The sequence below is a fragment of the Tachysurus vachellii genome, chromosome 26, assembly GCF_030014155.1.
Source record: "Tachysurus vachellii isolate PV-2020 chromosome 26, HZAU_Pvac_v1, whole genome shotgun sequence".
Taxonomy (NCBI): domain Eukaryota; kingdom Metazoa; phylum Chordata; class Actinopteri; order Siluriformes; family Bagridae; genus Tachysurus; species Tachysurus vachellii.
The window spans coordinates 1,542,197-1,562,196 of NC_083485.1; the positions used below are offsets into that span (position 1 = coordinate 1,542,197).

Below are 20,000 nucleotides of genomic sequence, written 5' to 3' on the forward strand. Positions count from 1 at the left end.
TTATTGGCGTAATATTTCCTGTTGTTCTGTTTTTTTTTCTGCTGTCCCTCAGAATACAGAAGGATTTTAATATACTGACAAGTCTTGTAGAAATTAATGTTTTGTTCCATCTCTCTGTGTCCTTGTATCTATTTCTCCCTCTTTCTCTGAAGTACAACCCCCCCAAGTACCTCCCACCAACCACACACACACACACACACACACACACACACAGAAAGAGAGAGAGAGAGCGAGAGAGGGAAAGAGACCTTAAGAAGACTATTCATCTAATATTGCAACAACCTTGGTTTTTATTTTCACACACACACACACACACACACACACACACACACACACACACACACACACACACACACACACACATACACACACACACACACACACACACACACACACAGCTCAGCCTTCTCCCAGCAGTGACATCACACAGATGACACTCCAACACTCTTCAGCAATCAGTAACCGCTTCGGATCAGCGGCCCAGTGTGTGATCGTGCTCGAGTGTTCCGGTCCGGTTGGACATCCTCGCTCTGCCTCTGAGACACTTTCACTGTCTGTCAATAACATTCCAAGGTCATACGTCTCATCGTTCTAATCCCTTTGACGCCACTGCATTGATTTCCTGTCAGAGCTTAAACAACCAGATTGGACGCAGTGCCGAATAATGCACTCGAATATTTCAATAGCGTATCAGTGTTGAGCTTATACATGTACATACGTGTGTGTGTGTGTGTGTGTGTGTGTCACTCTTTTCTTTTAAGATCGTAAGATAGTAAGATAGGAAAGAGGATTTGATGGTAAAATCATGTTGTCATGGCGACAGGTTCGTAGAGGATGGGGGTGGGGGATGCTTCTTTGACAGAATGCTGGGATATTCCGGTCACGGATGCATCGCTATGCCACCGTAACCGTGGCAACCTGGTGCTCCTGATCCCCACTCCAAGAGAACCAGGTAAGTACGGCTAAATATCAGAAAAAGCTTTGCAGTGTCTCTCTCTCACACACACACACACACGCACACACACACACACGCACACACACGCGCGTATGTTTATAGGCATAATTTCACCTCACAGCATCATCAGTGCTGAAAACACTCCGATCTTTCTGTCCAATCAGTGGCTTGTAAACACTCTCACAGAGTATATTAGTGTTAAAGCTGTGATTAAAGCTCCTCGTGCTCAGTGTGACTTATAAACATCAAGCTGAAGGCAATTTATTAAGCAGCGATGCTTTGTGTTTTAATGCTTTACGTTTCCACAATACCAGTCACTTCCTTTTCTCACTTTCACTACAGCAGCTCTAAACCTCCGTAATTTTCCCTCTGATTTGATTTCTCTTCAAGTTAACACACACACACACACACACACACACACACACACACACACACACACAAACCCACACACAGAGAGAAACACGTCTGTCCTGAAGATGTCTAAGCCTAAACTTTGCTGAGAACTGACAATGAAGACTCCTTTCATGGCTGTTTATTGTTATTTCCTCAAAGAAAGACAGCATATTTACATCACAGGACAATTTGAGTCTCGGGTTCTGTTCGTCCTCCGCTGATTGTCTTGTGATCCCAAAATGCACTGCAGCGGAACACCGTGACATCACCCCATAACTGAATGTGGTTTGGCTTTAGAATACATGGATTTGGCACATTTCCAACGTGATTATTATCACCTGTGACTATGTGTAGTGCCCAAAGAAGTAAAGACAGCTCCGTACGCACCGGCGTGACGATTATTAACATCGTCTTCTTGCTCATCTCGTCCCTCTTTTGTTCTTTGAACCGATTTGAGCAGAGCCCGGCGTCGGACGGTGCTGCAGCTGCAATCAGAGCTGATCAATAACTATTTGCGACGGCACACCAGCACTGATTCAGGATGCAGCTCTCACCCTGCCGTTGCCGTGGAAACCACCGCCGCAGTGCTGCGGGCTGAAATTGGGAGATGGAGGGGAAAAGAATGAGGAAGGTGGGGGCAAGCGAGGGGGCAAGCAATTCAGGTGGGATAGGTAGATGAAATGAGAGGGAGGAAGAAACACAGGGAGACAATCACATATTTCTCTCTGCTGTGTGTCGGCTGACTACTAATCAGGGAACGGGTTTAACACAAAGGACATATCTAGTCCACAGTGTCCGGGATCGAGTGATTCGTGAAGCCGCACCTGATTGACCTCATTAGCTCATTAGTCCAGGTGTATCGTGAACATATTACACACACATGCTGACCTTGTCTTCATCTCCTTCATCACCTAATATTCTTTTCTAGAAATATCAATTCTTTTTTTTTTATACTAATAAAATGTAAATAATGCATCAGCTGGTGAAAGACCAACATCGAACCCAGAGAGAAAAGGATTCCGGTCGAAAAAAGGAACACGAGTCATTTATGCCAATGGGAAGCGTGTTATAGAACAAACATGACCAAACGGTATGGATTTTAGCATCTTTTCTAAAGAAAATGGAGCCTTACTTGATATTTATGGGTGATATTTATGCCTCTAAACAAGCAGCAGTCTGAACCAGACACAGTACAATATAAGTGTTGTTTCCTCACAGCTTCAGAGTCCATGGTTTGATCCTTAGCTCTTGCTGCTGTCTGTTTTGTATGTTCTTCCTCAGCCTGTGTGGGATTTTTTCTGGGTTCTCTGGTTTTCTCGCACCGCCCAGGAGGCAAATCTGGCTACTCTGAATTGACCCTAGGTGTGGGTCTGTGTGCGTGGTGCATGTTTTCCCACCTCACATCCTGAAGTCCCTGGACAGACTCCAGGGCTTATGTGACTCCTGAGAGCAATTATGAGGGCAAAAGGTTTATTAGCTTTATTTATGTATTTATGTATTTTTAATTAATTAATTAATTAAGCAGGACAGCTTTCCACCATTAGTTTGCTGGTTTATTTATTTATTTGTTTGTTTGTTTGTTTGTTTTTAATTAAGTAATTAATCAATTAACTAATTGTTTAATTGATTAATTAATTAACTATGTTTTTTGTTAAGCAGGAAAGCTTACCACCTTTAGGTTGCTGGTTTATTTATTTATTTATTTATTTATTCATCGAAAGAGACGACGTACATCACGTCCAACAAAAATTAAAAAAATAAATAAATAAAAAATATTGTAATTACAGTGAAATGTCATAAGGGGGCGCTGGACCACAAACAGCGCCATCAATCTCCTGTAAACCAACAGATGGCGCTGTGTGACATAATACACCGATCAATAGAGCTAATAAACTAACAAATTAAAAAAGTGTTGATACGTTTTCTTTATGCGTATATGTACACACACACACACACACACACACACACACACACACACACACGACGCCATTTTAATATATCTTAGAAGCGTCTCACATTATATATATATATATCCTTAGATATATCATCATCCACTAGGTGGCGACTTGTGCGCGTGCGACTTCAGCTGCATTGAGTCACCGAAGAAGACGAAGAAGAAGCCAAAGCTCCGGCAGCGATATTACTTTTATATTTTGATTATTTTTTCGTGCCCTGAAATAATTATTGGAGCTTCACGCAGGTAGAAATGGGCATAAAGTAGTATTTTATGTGCAGTTAGAGTCTGTTGCTCGGTGACGTTGCCTCGTCTGGACGGCTGATACATGGCTGTGTGTCAATAATCCTGCTTGTGTTTACACACTAAATAGTGCACTATGTAATAAAGTTCGGCGGTTTGGGACGCGGCCGCTGCTCCTGTAGCTTTATCATGGAAGAGATTGAAGGATTCATTGTTAAAGACGTGAGTGAAAAGATGACTTTTTATCATTTTATTTATATTTTCATGTAAAATAAAATCTCGTTATGGTGTTAAAACAGGCTCCACCCACTGTTTACTACATTCCGGACTTTATAACAGAAGCAGAAGAAGAGTATCTTTTACAGCAGGTACACGTTTATTACACATTTATTAATCACAACACACAGTGAGTGTGTGTGTGTGTCTGTGTGTGTGTGTATGTCTGTGTGTGTGTGTGTGTGTGTGTGTGTATGTCTGTGTGTGTGTATGTATGTCTGTGTGTGTGTATGTATGTCTGTGTGTGTGTGTGTGTGTGTGTGTATATGTCTGTGTGTGTGTGTGTGTCTGTGTGTGTGTGTCTGTGTGTGTGTGTGTGTATGTCTGTGTGTGTGTGTGTATGTCTGTGTGTGTGTGTGTATGTCTGTGTGTGTGTGTGTATGTCTGTGTGTGTGTGTGTATGTCTGTGTGTGTGTGTGTATGTCTGTGTGTGTGTGTGTGTATGTCTGTGTGTGTGTGTGTGTGTATGTATGTCTGTGTGTGTGTATGTCTGTGTGTGTGTATGTCTGTGTGTGTGTATGTCTGTGTGTGTGTATGTCTGTGTGTGTGTATGTCTGTGTGTGTGTATGTCTGTGTGTGTGTATGTCTGTGTCTGTGTATGTCTGTGTGTCTGTGTATGGCTGTGTGTGTGTATGGCTGTGTGTGTGTATGGCTGTGTGTGTGTATGGCTGTGTGTGTGTATGGCTGTGTGTGTGTATGGCTGTGTGTGTGTATGAGTATATGTGTGTGTCTGTGTGTGTGTGTGTGTCTGTGTGTGTCTCTCTGTGTGTGTGTGTCTGTTTGTGTGTGTTTGGGTATGTGTGTTTGTTTGTGTGTGTATTCTCACGTGTGTGTGTGTCTGTGTGTGTGTGGGTGCCTGTGTGTGTGTGTGTGTGTGTGTGTTTCAGGTGTACAAGGCCCCCAAACCCAAATGGACACAGTTGTCAGGAAGGCGACTACAGAACTGGGGTGTGTTATTTATTATTTATATAAAGTTTTGTTGTTACAAGAGAATAAAAACCTTCAGTTGTGCAACCCATAAATCAATAAAGTATCTCTATCTATCTATCTATCTATCTATCTATCTATCTATCTATCTATCTATCTATCTATCTATCTGTCTGTCTGTCTGTCTGTCTGTCTATCTGCTAAGCTGGTACCTACCTTCTCCTATGTGTTAGCAACATTAGCCTTATACTGTAACACACACCGTGTCTCTGCTGACCGTCTACGGTTCTGGTAAAAATATGAAATTTCGGTATCGTGTGATCCTCATGTCTGACTCCTCATGTGTGTCTGTGTGTTTTCTGTGTGAACTCAGGAGGGCTTCCTCATCCAAAGGGGATGATTTCAGAGAAGCTCCCTGATTGGTTGCTAAGCTACACCGAGAAGATATCAGGCCTTGGAGCATTTGCAGGGAAAAGCGCCAATCATGTGCTGGTGAACGAGTACAAGCCTGAGGAGGGCATCATGGTACACACACTGATCAGTATTAATGACAATATTCACCTCACCGTACTGTCACTACATCACAGTACTCACCTTTCTCTTTCTCCATCTGTGTGTCTCTCTCCTTCTTTTTTCTTTTTTTTTTTTGTAATGTTGTAGACGTTAAACTCGGTTCGTGTATTTTACAGAAGGAGTCATTTGTGTGGGAACATAGCAGAATGAATTCTGTGTGAAAAAACACTGTTTATATGATTATTTTTATTAAAGATTTTTTACTACATTAATGTGATAATAATATCTACATTGAGCCGAAAATATTGGCATCTTTCTTTGCTGGAGTTTGACCTCTGTTTACTGAGGACTGTCCTGGACTGGAGGATCTGTTCTGTCTTTAATTGCACACACCTTTTATCTAATTACGTATGTACGTGTGTGTGTGTGTGCGTGTGTGTGTGCCAGCCTCACGAAGACGGGCCTCTGTATCACCCCACAGTAACGACCATCACTCTGGGATCTCACACGCTGCTTGACTTCTACAGACCCGTTGATCAAACACAGGTAAAGTCCTGACAGCTCACTGAGACCATCAATAAACCAATGAAGCTTTAAAGCACCGCCGAAGAAGCCTTTTTAGCTAAATAGTAAACAACTGCGAGGTAGTTAAATAAATAATGAGCAGTAGGAGGTTATACTACACATTAATGGGGTTAAATCATAGCTGATGTTAGCAGTTATTGTTATTAGTCACACAAACCAAAGGCAGTTCCTTCTTTTCCACACTGAACAGTTGGGTTTGTGCTTATTTTTGAGGGTCTGTTTGGAAAATTGTTTTGTTTTTTTTTTGCTTTGTTTTTTTCCTTCTTCCGATCCGCTGCTGAGTCACTGCTTCGATTCCTAAAATCCTTTTCCAACTGTGGTTGAGTCGAACATGACAGTGTATGATTGGTGTAGTGAGAGAGCGGTGCTGAGGGTGTGACGGGAAACAGAGAACAAAATTAACCACAGAACCAAAAATAAACAAAGCAAACAATAAGTGAATTAAATGAAAAATGAGGAAGAAAAATGTAGCAGAAAAACATGGAAGAATGTCACAAAGTCTTTAACTATATTTTCATCATCCACTTTATTAGGACCACCTGCTCAGTCCTGAAAATCTCTCTCTCTCTCCCTCACTCCCTCTCTGTCTCTCTCTCTCTCTCATTGCAGACTGAAGTTCCTCAGACGGAGGAGAGCCGCTACGTGCTGTCTTTGTTACTACAGCGTCGCAGTCTGCTAATCCTGCAGGACGAGATGTACGAGTGCTACCTTCATGGGATTGGCAGCGTTGCCATGGATACTCTAACGGAGAGTGTGGCAAACCTGGCACTGGCAGGAAGACGGGTGGGTGAGACGCTTTGCCGCGGAACCAGAATCTCCCTAACCATCCGTCACGTGCCCAAGGTTTGCCGTGCCAACCTGCTGCTCGCCAGGAAGTGACACGATCACCACCGAGCCGGGCAAACTACGAAGTGACGCTCTCAGAGAGCAAAGCGAACCAGCAGGTAACTTGGAAAGTGACGCAACCAGTCAGGGAATAACATTAGCATTAGGATTCAAGCAGGAAGTGACACAAAAACACATATTTCAGGAACATCCAAATGTTTCAGATAAACAGTTTTGAACATCACTGTGATATTTCTCATTCATCTGAGGCTGGCACCTGAATCCTGACACTGTACGTTTCACAGAATTTCCATGCGCTAGTTTCTTCACTTCTGGCGTCTGATGACGTTCTGTAAACATTTTTTCTGGCCCAGAAATTAGCAGGAACAGAACCTCTAACTTTTCCTGGTGTTTCTTTTTTAATTACAACACGTTCTAAAGTCATTCGATTCATTGCTGTCTTTCTGACTCCTTCATTCTTAAATCCCTTCTTCCTCAGATAACCTCTGCAGTCAGGACCTCCCTTCCTTTACCGGTCACCTCGTCGTCGTCTACGTTCTGCTCGGAGTTTATTCAGCTGCGAGAAGGAAACGGTCTTATTTGACTGTACATCATTTCAGCCTGTCGTTTGTGAGAATAATTGTCTTGCTATGTGCATAAATCTGTTGTATTACTGTATTGTGTCGATTTTTTCTGTCTTTATCAATGTTGTGAGTTGTTTGGATGTCATTTGATGCCAAAACAAGAAAATAAACACATTAGACCGCATTCATAAAACGTGTTAAGCCTTAAAATAAAGTTTTATTTCAGGTGTTTAAATGTTTACAGTAAGTTATTTTCCTTCACACACTGTATATGGAGATGACACTAAATTATGACCACGCCTCATGTGCGTGACGTAACGACGTAGCCACGCCCCCTTGTGCTACGAGTATAAATGATCCGCGGTCCGCTTGCAGCCTTCAGACGTTGAATCTGCTGCCGTACCTTTGGTAAGTTTTTATTTTTTTAAATTATTTTTATTTAATTTAACATTTATTTATTTATTTATTTATTTAATTAAACCAAATTAGTTTAGTTATTAAATTAATTGATCACAGACTTAAAAAAACCTGCATATTTTCTGCGTTGCTTTCACGTACCCGTATTATGACTAGTCCCGCCTCCTACACTGTGATTGGTTAGTTTTCTTGTGGACGCGCTGTCGGATTGGTCGATCGCGATTTGCTCTCGCCCGAGCGTCAACTTCTGGACGATCCTATTGGATTATGAAGAAAACGGTTGTGGAATGGATTAAATGACCCACCGGTTTTTAGTGGAGTTAAAATGTAAAATTATGACGCACTATTTTATTTTATTATGAATGTTGCTAATGAGCATTTATAAGCGTTATATGTATAAAAGTGATCTCTAAACTAAGACCTGTAAGATGGAGCCGTAAAGGATGAGCAATGTTAGCTAACTTAACTAGAGCTAACAGCTAATAGCTTCGATTGTTTTGGTTTGTCACCGTTAATAAAATGACAACTCGAGGGGAACAAAGAAGACGAATATAATTTAGGCTCAGATTAAAGAACACAACGGTGTTATTTGTCTCTGTGAGGAGAAACGCTAGTTAGTTAGTTAGGTGTGTCCTCGGTCAATAAGAAACAAGGGTCGTGTCCCAAATCACTCCGTCCGACACACACTGCGCACTACAGAGGGCGCCACACAGCGGACTTTTACACACTATCTAGTTCACTACGTGTCCGTTTGGAACTGGGCCGCGTCTTTACGAAGGTTCTCGTCCCTTGAGGGATGTGATTCATATTGAGTGTAAACTTTTTTTATTTTTTTATTTTTAACTTTCTGAGCCCTGGAAGCAGCACCCACACAACACCTAACACAAATAAAAGGATAAAAGCTCTGAGTTTTACAGATCATTATTAACTAAAGTAGATTCATGTATAAACTCTATAGAGACTATAAATATTCATGTATAAACTCTATAGACTCTATAAATATTCATGTATAAACTCTATAGACTCTATAAATATTCATGTATAAACTCTATAGACTCTATAAATATTCATGTATAAACTCTATAGACTCTATAAATATTCATGTATAAACTCTATACAGACTATAAATATTCATGTATAAACTCTATAGATACTATAAATATTCATGTATAAACTCTATAGATACTATAAATATTCATGTATAAACTCTAGGGACTCATTTCTTCCTATAAAAGTGCATAAAGACTTCATTTTTCACTAACTTGTGTAAACCCAGGACCATTGTACTATATTATTTTTGCCTGTTGTCATGGTGACACTGTATCAGGGTTTATTTCCCATGACTATGGCACAAAACCACAAACTACATAAATTACACAAGGACAATAATAAAATGCCCGACTGTGTTGACAGATTTTTCCTCACTGAGCTGAAGTGACTCCACGCCGAAGATGTTTCTGGTTAAGAAGATGCTTGGTGGGATCGTTGATGTGGTCAGGTGAGTGTGTGTGTCAGTGTGTGTGTCAGTGTGCGCGTGTCTCTGTCTGTCTGTCTGTCTGTCTGTGCGTCTGTCTCTATATTTGTCGGTGTGTGTGTGTCTGTCTGTCGGTGTGTGTGTGTGTGTGTGCTCGCGTGTATTTCAAACCTGCTGTACAAGCTGATTTTTTATGTAATGACTTTAGATGTGTGGAGCCTTAGTCTTAGCCGGCTTAGCCTGCATTAGTTTACACACCCCAAGTATGCTTGCTATGACGCTATGAGTAATGATCAGGTAATAAAGGTATTTCACTCACCCAGAAACTACAAGCCGTGTTTATAAAGCCGTGTTCACTCACATTGTTGTTGTTATTATTATTGTTGTTATTATTATTTACAATTTTAGATTTTTTCTTTCTATTATTTCTCTTTGTATATTAAGGTTAAACCATAAATCAGAAATCAGTGCGGTCTGAAATGGCTGCTTACGTCATTTTAACGTATAAAGTGTATATAAGGTTTAGCAGGTTGTAATCCGCGTTCCATATAGAGAGTTTTTATTAGTATTTATCAGCACATCTGAGGTAAAAGTTTTTAGATTTTTTCTGTTTCCTTTCCGCCATCGTTGCGTCGTCACGTCGTCCGAGTAAAAGATTTTATATCAGTGAGCAAGCTGGAAATAGCCTCATTGTTTGCTAGCTTGTAACTATGTTTCTACGTTGGTTGTTAAGGTTGTAGTTTTACCCACATAAACAGTGAAGAAACCTCAAACACAACTCCTCTATATAAAAGTACTGTTCAATGCTGATTCTGCCCTTTTCTGTTTCCACAGCAACATCGATCCCGGCCAGTTCGTGCCCTCCGACCCTGTGAGTGACACTTGATTCCTCGTGAAGTCACATGCAGATAAATAATATTAATCTATTAACTCTAATCTAGCTCGCTGCTGAAAATGAAAGGATGTTGAGAAGCGATTATTGTGTTTTTTTTTTAGAATAAACAAATTAGTTTTATTTTCTGACAAACTTGTGGAAGTAAAAAAGAGTAAGCACGAGCATACGGTTGGCTTTTTGGCTGGATCGACTTAAGGACTAAAGTGCTGTCGTATTGTTAAAGTCACCTGGTTAAAGAAAAGAGACGCTGTGGTGCAAAAGTTTCTCTTTGTGCTCAACACAAACCTGAACACAGCTGAAAATGAAACGCCTGGTTAGAAAAAAAAGCTCAAGGTTTCCTGAATTAGTCAGTTTGTCAAAAAGGAGGGCGTGTGTTTCAGCCAGACGTTGGTTCAGGGTGTGGCCTGTAATATGCAAATCATTTGTCTTGTTATTCAGGATTTGTCCTGTAGAACCAGTTTTTTAGCTCGTGTGTGTGGCCGCGGTCCTGCCGACACCCGTCCTTTTATTCAGGTTGTATGTTTCAGAGCTGGATTTTACAATAGAACAATAGACCTCCAGCTGAAGTGGTGAGGAATTTAGTTACAGGATGAGTTTCTCGTGCAGGCGTGTCGAGGAAAATCCACTCCTGGGTACGAACATAAGTTGCTTCATTCAGAGCTGCAGATCAGAGCCGTGGTTTTGGCTGTGAGCCAAGAATCTCTTCCGTTGTGAGGAATAACACACTCGGTGTCGAGCTCTTAAACACTAATAGATTTATTCAGTGTTTATTACTTCCCAAAAGCATGTCACTAAGTGTTTTATTGCTCTTACACCTCAGCAACTCACCAGCAGTTACATTAGTGTTTCTCTTATAATGCCACATCACTTTTATTTAGTTACATGGAACGTTCACAAAGCTTGGTTCTAACACTAATGGTGTGTGTTTATTTTATGGTGTGTGTGTTTGTGTGTGTGTGTAGCCTCCTACTCGCAGGCCGCTGGCGTACGTCCAGGCGAACGAGAACGATGAGGAGCGCAAGTTCCGTAGTGTGTTCCAGCAACTCGCCGGCGATGTGAGAGTCTCTCTGTCTCACTTACACACACACACACACTCACACACACACACACTCACTCGCTCAGTCTCACCAGAGCAAAGTCCAAATGCATGTGTTGTCGTTACAGGACATGGAGGTGAGTCCCAATGAGCTGATGAACATCCTCAACAAGATCATCGCCAAACGTTAGTATCAACTTTATATCGATGTTCTCACGATAGACGCCACATTCTGGGTCATGTGACCCTGAGGGAAGGGATTGATGTTAACATGTTAAATATTTATTCATAGGTTTATATCATTATTACATTATATTAATATTATATTCATTTATTCTCATGCACTTCATCAACACTGCTGTGTGAATGTTGTATTACCTTTTTAATGAGAAAAAAACCCAGAAAGGAAGTATTGGGGAATAAATTGTGTGTGTGTGTGTGTGTGTGTGTGTGTGTGTGTGTGTCTAGGTGGTGACTTGAAGACTGATGGCTTCTCTGTTGAGTCCTGCAGGAGTATGGTGGCTGTCATGGACGTATCCTGCTCTGGTCAACCCCCACACACACACAGAAACCCACACAAACCCACACACAAACCCACACACAAACCCACACACACACCCACAAACTAACACACACAAACCCACAAACTAACACGCACACACAACCCCACACACACCTTTCCCCACACTCGCTTACTATATATTAAGCAGACGGTTCGAATTTTAACTCATATGGTCGTGTGATCGTAAATCCTCCCTTATTGCTGTGTATCGGACCTTAATGATGTCGTGCAGAGCGACAGCACGGGCAAGCTCGGGTTCGAAGAGTTCAAATACCTCTGGAACAACATCAAGAAGTGGCAGGTAGGTTTCAGTACATGAACGTGTGTGTGTGTGAGAGAGAGACAAAGACAGACATTCATAAGGACTAGTGAGTGTTTAGTGTTTTTAAGTACAAGATGCACCATGTATTTGTGATTGAGTGTGTGATGGGATTGTAGTGAATATGTGTGTTTGTGTGTGTGCTGTTTTTTCTGTCTCTAGGCCATCTATAAGCAGTTTGATGCCGATCAGTCTGGCTTGATCGGTGCTAGCGAGCTGCCCAATGCATTCAGAGCTGCAGGTTTTTATCTGAAACATCTTAATGTGATTTTTTTTTTCTATAAAAAATGGCCTTTTCTATATAGAGATCCACTTTAAACCTAAAACGTCATCTCTGTTGACCCTGACAGCATCATGATGTGTATGTGTGTGTGTGTGCGCAGGCTTCCCCCTGAATGACCAGCTCTTCCAGCTGCTCATCCGCAGGTACAGCGACGAAAACGGCAACATGGACTTCGATAACTACATCGGCTGTCTTGTCCGTCTGGATGCGATGTGCCGTGAGTGAATTCTCACTCCAGCTAGAACTAAAGATCTTAAATCAGCCACCGGATATTTATATAAATTTTGAAGGCAGACGCCTCTGGTGGCTCCACCCCTTCTACTAAGGGTGTGGATATCGTTGTCTGATCTACACCGGATCTCTTTAGCTAACGTGACCATGGGGTCGGAGAATCGTGTGTGTTTACTGTCTTAACGATTCCGTTTGTCCATCTTCGTCCTAACAGGTGCCTTTAAGACGCTGGACAAAGACAACAACGGCAGCATTAAAGTGAACATCAAAGAGGTGAGAACTTTACTGAGTATTTTTATGTTAATTCATATAAAATTAATTCATGTTTGACTGAACCGAAGGAAAACGCATAATATTTCAGTGCGATATTATTCAAAAAATGTGTGATTTCTTTAAGTAAAACTTTCCTCAACAAAGAACTTTCCAGAATCACTTTCACTCGAGTTCATTGATCTGACCTCAGAAAGCAGCTCCACTTCAACGCCATTGCATTTCCAAGACTTAGCAAACGTTCACGTTTCTCCTCATGTAGCTGACTAACATTTCCTGTTTGTTTTTTTACGAGCTTCTCGTTACCACGTCACCCACTGAGGATGCACCGAGCCTCAGTCAGCACTGATCGTTGTGTTGTGTTGATGTTGGAGAACGAGAGCGTTTTGTTTTAAGTAACGTATTTGTTCTGTTCCTCTACAGTGGCTGCAGCTGACCATGTACTCGTGAGCGACTCGCCACACTCGGATCGTTAGCTTGCCTCACTACATTCACCCTTTACACCACCGCACTAACCAAAGCCAGATTTAAACCCAGCCCTGTGTGGCGCTGAAGCTCTGTTTATTATTTACCGCATTACTGATGCCTTTTGTTAGCTAGAGTCATTTATATGAAGAAATCAACTTGAGAGAGAATTTAAAATGTTGTTCACCCAACTGTGTAGATTATTTATCCTTACAGCATGAATTAAAACTAAATGTTAGCGCATTAGCCAAAAGGGGGCGCTGTTGTAGAGATGGAAAGTTACATGTGCACAAATTTTATAGAAAATAAAACATATGCAAGTAAATAAAGAATTTTGCAATGATTGTGATTTTTTTTGTGTGTGATTTCTATTCTCGATGCCACGTCCTTTCACTGATGAAACAGAGAAATGCTCTTTAATAAGGTCTTTATGGCAAAACACTAGCTAGCTGAACAAAAACAAGGGAATCGAAGCGACGTGACGTTTTTTCAGAACAACACCACAGCTGGATGCGCAGCAACTTTTGCATCATGTTTATTTTTTATTTCTTTTTTTAATATAATCAACTCATTACTCTTTTTAAAAAAAAAAATCTCAAGTTAATTTTCGAATTTTCTAAGTTGTTCCGTTCTCCCACTAGCTACGACAGCTCGTCGATCGAATAAGCCACACCCTTTTATACGGTACACAAATCACCATCACGATTAGCAACATAAAAAGAGGCTCTTTGTAGTTTAAAAACTTTTACCTTTAAATAAAATAAAACGCAGGCGAGAGATGGAAGGAAATATTCTTCACGATGCGCTTCACAGCCGAGTAGCCTGCGGCTTACCTGGAAAACGTGTCTGTAATTATAACGATGTGCCCGACAAACATCATAAAAATAATTTGTCTACAGTTTATCAAAAATAAGAAATGATGCTCAGGCATTTTTTCCCTCTTATGTCACTGGTGATGTTTTTAAGAAGGTCAAACACTAAAAACTATTGGTTACTTTTAAGATATTGGACTAAAATTTAAAACAAATAAATCATCAGGCCTTGAAAAGGGAGTGTATTAGTTTGAGTTGAGTCATAAATAAAGACTCAGGTGTAGTGAGTGATGAAGGTGTGTTTATGGTGCTTAGCTGTAGCTACAGCAGGGCTGACAGGGTGAGGTTAGGTGGCTCAACAGCGCCACTTCTCGGGCGTTGTGGTCGCACTGAGGAACTGCACGCTAACAGGAGGAGGAGGAGGAGACTGAGTTTGCGCGGCTGCTGCTGCTGCTGCTCCCTTTACGAACTTTCAGGATTTTTGGACGCAAACGCTGTCGAATACGACAGATCGAGGTAAATCTCTCAGCGCCTGACGTGTGTGTGAACCGTGTGCGTACGTAGTTTCACCAAGTGTTTGCGTGTAGACAACAAACAGGCTCCATGTAGCTGCTCTGTAGCTTTAGCTATTGTTTAAACTCAACACTTCTGACCTGTTCCTCTGGTCTACACGCTTAAAACCCACCGTTTAACATGCGGATAAGTTAATAATAACTCCGATACGAGCTGATTGTGAGGCTGGAGATGATGCCAGAGCTGCTCCAGCTAGCTGAATTATTCGGTTAGCTATAAACATGATGGCGCTGCAGCTCCACTTTCTTTATTACAGAAACTACTTCCGGTGGTTTGTTTCCATGGTTACGTGTCGAGCTGCTGCCGCCGCTGCTGCTGATTCACTGACACGAGAATTAAACACTAAAACAACTGACGGAGATGTGAAACGGTACCGTGTGGGACGTCAACAAGTCTTTACGGAGTCGTGAACTGAGCTGATGTTCTACAGAACCGAGTTGTTGTTGTTGTTGTTGCCTGTCGCGTTAATTATACGTCACTCAGAGTTGACATAATCCATAAACATGAGCACACACTGATTACACACGTGTCAAGCAAAGTGTAACGATGTTAAACAAGTCACTGGGTTTGAAAAAGTTTTACAGAAAAGGTTTAAAGGTAGAAATCCAGCCGAAGGGCCCGAATTCGTCGTCGTCTGTCGTTAAACTTACAGAATGAGCTACGAGGTCAAGGACGAAACAAGAAAAGCAACATTTTTCCAGTAGAGTGCGTTCGATTCTTTGTCGTGTTCGACACCGTGACGTCTAATCACACACTTTATTATGATAGGAAGCTGTTTGCGACAGCGTGTGTAATGTAAATGAATCCTAATCGCTCGGATGTCCAGGTTCAGAGTCAAGAAACCATCCAGAGAGTAAAGTAATAATGTAGTCGTATGGTTGACGAATCTCTCTCGGAAACGTCCGTGTTCTCTTTCCGCACAGGAAGCTAACCAGGAGGAGAGGGACACACTGAGCGTGAGATCAGAATGTCATCGTCGTCTTCGCTGCCCCTCGGCCAGGACGGCGCGGTGCGCTACAAGAAGCGCAAGGCCAACTTCTCGTTCAGTGAAGTTCACATCCTGCTGGATGAAGTGCGCAAAAACCGACACATCGTCGTGGGTGAGTGTGAGACGTGAAGAAGGACGAGTGATGTGGTTGTGGTGGTGGTGGTGGTGGTGTGTCGCTCACAATCCGGTTAAACACAGGCTACACCAAACCTACAGTCACGTGTAATTATGACACGTGTAAAATACTCAATATGAGGTACAAAGCTTCGATCTAATGGTTTGAGAAGCACACTGGAGCTTTTATTTTTATTTTTTGCAGAGTGGACTAGCTAATAAAACTGGTTTGTGCACTCTTGAGATGCTAATATAAACTGTGTGTGTGTGTGTGTGTGTAGGTAAATTCAATTCAGGAATTCCCAGTGATGTGAAGAGGAGGAAGTGGACAGAGATCACGCAGCGCATTAACGAGATCGGCGAGTGTGACCGCGAGGTCAGTGAGGTCATTAAGAAGTGGTCCGACCTCAAATGCGACACCAAGCGGAAAATTGCAGCACTGCACACGGGCGTGGCTCTGCCTCATTCGTCAGACCTCACGCAGACTGAAAACATCGTGAGCTCCATTCTGGAGCTGGACAAGAAACCGTGGGAGGCGACGCGCTCGCCACGGGGACGAAGCAGGAGCGAGGAACAGGACATGGCCGTAGGAGACGATGACGACGACATTGCGTTCCTGGGTCCGGGATCGGTTCAGGATTCTCCCAGGTCAGGAATCGAGACCAGGCCGATGCCGCCGCCTCTTCCGGGAGCCGCTGTCGGGGGGTTCGAGATGAAATTAGACCCCTTGAATAACACGGGTAAGAAATGTCTCGCTCTGTTTTTTCTAACGCTAATATTCTTCCTAAAACATTCTTTTGCGTAAAGATTTCTTAAAGTTGTCGTGATGTTTCGCTCGTTCAGACGCAGACTCTCACGCGATGGACTCGGATGACGACCACCACGACGTTATCCCCTCATCCGTGAATAACTCGTACGCAGAGGACGAGGGAAATGTCAGCAGCGTCCCACACGTCTCCTCGTCCTCCACCGGTCACGCGAAGGCGAAGGCGGAGCCAGAGAGCGCACGTGAGCAGTTAGCACAAAGCGCTAGCCTGAGTGTGCAGGAGCAGCACGTGACGAACGCGTTGCTGTGCACGGTGTCGCGCTCGCTCGAGCTCCTGGCCGAGTCGGTGCAGCAGCTGGCGGAGACGCAGCAGGAGTTTGCGCGCGAGTCGCTCAGGCTGCAGAGAGAGACGGTGCAGGTGCTGCGAGAGTTCGCCTCTGGGGCACTAACACTTCTGCACGAGAGGGTGAACGGCAAACCGCCGCTTATTTAGACGAGAAAACTTGCACATTTTGAATCACTGCCAAAAACATGAAGCTCATGCAAATCACACTAAATCTTTTAGCATTAAATTACACATCCATGAAGACGTTTATCTTCGGTCCCCAGCAGAACGACGGGGTCGGCCTTCAAAACACAGCACAGCGTCCTTCCGTACGAGACCGATGTTATTCTCAGGAGCACGAGCACTACTCGGACAAGTCGCTTTCTGAAACGGAGAGTTAAATATCATGACGTCATCACTTATCAGCAGGGAAGAAACACTGCAGTGTCTGTAGTTATTGTTACACACAAACTGCTCCCACATCACTTATTAATGTAAAGCTGCGTTATTCTCCTGACTGATCCCCATCACAATATTCCACATGCTGTTGCCTGAAACTTTCATGAGTCCAGGTTTGTGTATGACAGTGTTTGAACATTCAGAACCAGAGTGCTGTAAAAAAACATTTTGTATGCTTGGTTTTTGTTTTTTTTGTTTTTTTTTTTATGTCTGTGGATAAAAACCGATACCTGCTGTCAGGTGTCACTTTTACGACGTCGCTCCTATTCAAAGTAATGGCTGGAAGCTCGACTGAGGTAACTTTCAATTCATGACAAATTCATTTGTATGGCGCTTTTAACATTTTCTCAAAGCAGCTTCACAGAAACATAATACAAAAAAAATTTGATCGTATTAAACAAAAATCCAAGATTAATATTAGATATATTTTAGTGTGTTTGTATTTAACCCTAATGAACAAGTCTGAAGTGAGGCACGGTGACTTAGTGGTTAGCACGTTCGCCTCACACTTCCAGGGTTGGGGGTTCGATTCCCGCCTCGGCCTTGTGTGTGTGGAGTTTGCATGTTCTCCCCGTGCCTCGGGGGTTTCCTCCGGGTACTCCGGTTTCCTCCCCCGGTCCAAAGACATGCATGGTAGGTTGATTGGCATCTCTGGAAAATTGTCCGTAGTGTGTGAGTGTGTGAGTGAATGAGAGTGTGTGTGTGCCCTGTGATGGGTTGGTACTCCGTCCAGGGTGTATCCTGCCTTGATGCCCGATAACGCCTGAGATAGGCACAGGCTCCCCGTGACCCGAGGTAGTTCGGATAAGCGGTAGAAGATGAATGAGCGAATGAATGAATGAACAAGTCTGAGGCGACTCAGGTGAAGAAAAACTCGATGGTAAAGGAAGAAACCTTGAGAGGAACCAAGAGTCAAAAGTGAACCTCATCCTCATATGGGTGACACTGGAGGGTGTGATTATAAATATACAGTCTGATCATTGTGTATCGATGAGGAGGTTGTCATCCAGAAAGACCACACGGAGTCGGAATCGGCTCTTAGAATGTCTGAATACTTCATGAAGCAGAATCCAACTGGAGCTGGAACATCTCTGTAGATACCTCAGGATCCTCACTCGGTTGTCCTTATCTCATCTCAGTGAAGGTCTAAAATCTCTCCTAAAATGCCTCGTGATGGGTAGAAAAAGAGAAGCAATGCAACAGATGATGAAGTGATCAGGCTTAGATTTCACACCGAAGAAAAACAGATTAAAATGATTCGAATCTCACGTCGTTATTTCACCACATAATCCCCACACATTACTCCTCAGTCTGAGCTGCCATGTTTTTTTTTATTCTGTCTCTCACCTGGTGAAACGTCCACCATGAAAATACGATGTTTCGCAGGATTTATTGCCTCCTATCTTCTACCTGAAGAGATGTTTATATCATGGGAATTTTTTTGGTGTTTTTTTTTTTTAATTATTATTTTTTTCTGTAAAAATGCCTCCAATGAAAAGGTGTTTAAAAGGTTTGAGGTTCTTGTCAGAAAAAAAAGAAAAGAAACGGTATTATTCTTCTGGATGCCATGAATCATGTAAATGTGTCTAAAGGAAGTGAAATAAAGTCTCTGCTGCTCTTTTTTTTTTGAACAACAACAGCTTTACTCAGAAGGTGTTGATTTATTTACTAGAACTGCAGCCCTGACCGTGTTCCAACTGTGACTAGATGTTTATACTCATTAGAGTTTACATTAATGCTCTGGCTCTTAATGGGGAAACGCAGGCGGCCACCAGGGGGCAGCAGAGCTGAGCTGCTTAAACACCACATAAAAGTACAAAACCTCTGTCTGAATGCGTCCTTCATTGTCCATACACAGCTGCTGGTGTGTGTGTGTGTGTGTGAGACAGAGCATGTGGTGGCAGGCAGACAGAGGTCAAAAAACCTAATGAGATGAATGGGCAGCTCCCCAAAAGTAATATTGGTGTGTGTGTGTGTGTGTGTGTGTGTGCGTGTGTGTGTATGTGTTACATCAGCTGCATTTTCCAGAGCTCAGCTCCTGTATTGTGTCTCTGTCTGCATGTCTGTAGTCTATCTACCATTTATCACACACACACACAGCTGTTATAACTCAGGTCATTAATATCTATTAAACATGAAGCAGCTGCTTGAAGGAGCTCAGCTCAGTGATTATAAAAACAGATTAAATCCAGATTCTCTCCTGACACACGGACGCTTTAAACACGTCACGTCATCACACGTGTGTTAGTTCACACACACACACACACCTTCACCTTCACACAAGCGGCTTTCTCCTCAGTCATCCTCGTACTTTGCAACAGAGCAACAAAGAGTTTTTACTGATGTCACTTTTATGATCAGTTTGTGGTCATTGAATCATTTCAGGATTTTATGAAAGATTTTATTTTATCGTCTCTTTAAATCAACACAATCTTCAAACCAAGAAAGAGGAGGAAGTGATGTGTGATGTGATGTGTGTAATTGTTCGTTGCCGAGATTTGTGTGTGTGTATGTGTGTGTGTGTGTGTGTGTTTGACGTCCACGTCTGTTCAGTGCCAACTGTCACCTGCCAGAGTGACAAAAGAGCGAAGGATTAAGGAGGAGAAAAGCGAGGGATGGCGTTATCGATCGTTCTCCTCCCTGGACCACTCGCTCCGCTGTGTGTCTCCACTGACCTCCTGACCTCGTCTTTTCTCCTGCTCTGTCCTCCCCCACCGTGCGCCTCGTTTACTCTTTCATCTCACATCTGCCGCTCC

General features: G+C 42.6%; 3 protein-coding genes across 3 annotated transcripts; all 3 read left to right on the plus strand.

Moving 5' to 3' along the window:
• The first annotated feature begins 3,441 nt into the window (after window positions 1–3,441).
• On the plus strand, window positions 3,442–7,490 carry alkbh6 (alkB homolog 6). The gene is made up of 7 exons (XM_060862952.1): window positions 3,442–3,767; window positions 3,845–3,913; window positions 4,709–4,769; window positions 5,122–5,273; window positions 5,709–5,807; window positions 6,456–6,790; window positions 7,171–7,490. The coding sequence occupies exons 1-6, from the start codon at window positions 3,735–3,737 to the stop codon at window positions 6,723–6,725; spliced, it is 684 nt and encodes a 227-aa protein (XP_060718935.1). The 5' UTR covers window positions 3,442–3,734; the 3' UTR covers window positions 6,726–6,790; window positions 7,171–7,490.
• A 113-nt stretch (window positions 7,491–7,603) lies between these two features.
• On the plus strand, window positions 7,604–13,551 carry capns1a (calpain, small subunit 1 a). The gene is made up of 11 exons (XM_060863337.1): window positions 7,604–7,663; window positions 9,086–9,170; window positions 9,981–10,017; window positions 11,004–11,096; window positions 11,206–11,263; window positions 11,546–11,610; window positions 11,872–11,940; window positions 12,121–12,199; window positions 12,342–12,458; window positions 12,687–12,745; window positions 13,166–13,551. The coding sequence occupies exons 2-11, from the start codon at window positions 9,124–9,126 to the stop codon at window positions 13,190–13,192; spliced, it is 651 nt and encodes a 216-aa protein (XP_060719320.1). The 5' UTR covers window positions 7,604–7,663; window positions 9,086–9,123; the 3' UTR covers window positions 13,193–13,551.
• An 877-nt stretch (window positions 13,552–14,428) lies between these two features.
• Window positions 14,429–18,881, plus strand: zgc:153990 (uncharacterized protein LOC768125 homolog). The gene is made up of 4 exons (XM_060863594.1): window positions 14,429–14,535; window positions 15,516–15,692; window positions 15,976–16,434; window positions 16,538–18,881. The coding sequence occupies exons 2-4, from the start codon at window positions 15,560–15,562 to the stop codon at window positions 16,951–16,953; spliced, it is 1,008 nt and encodes a 335-aa protein (XP_060719577.1). The 5' UTR covers window positions 14,429–14,535; window positions 15,516–15,559; the 3' UTR covers window positions 16,954–18,881.
• The last annotated feature ends 1,119 nt before the right edge of the window (window positions 18,882–20,000 follow it).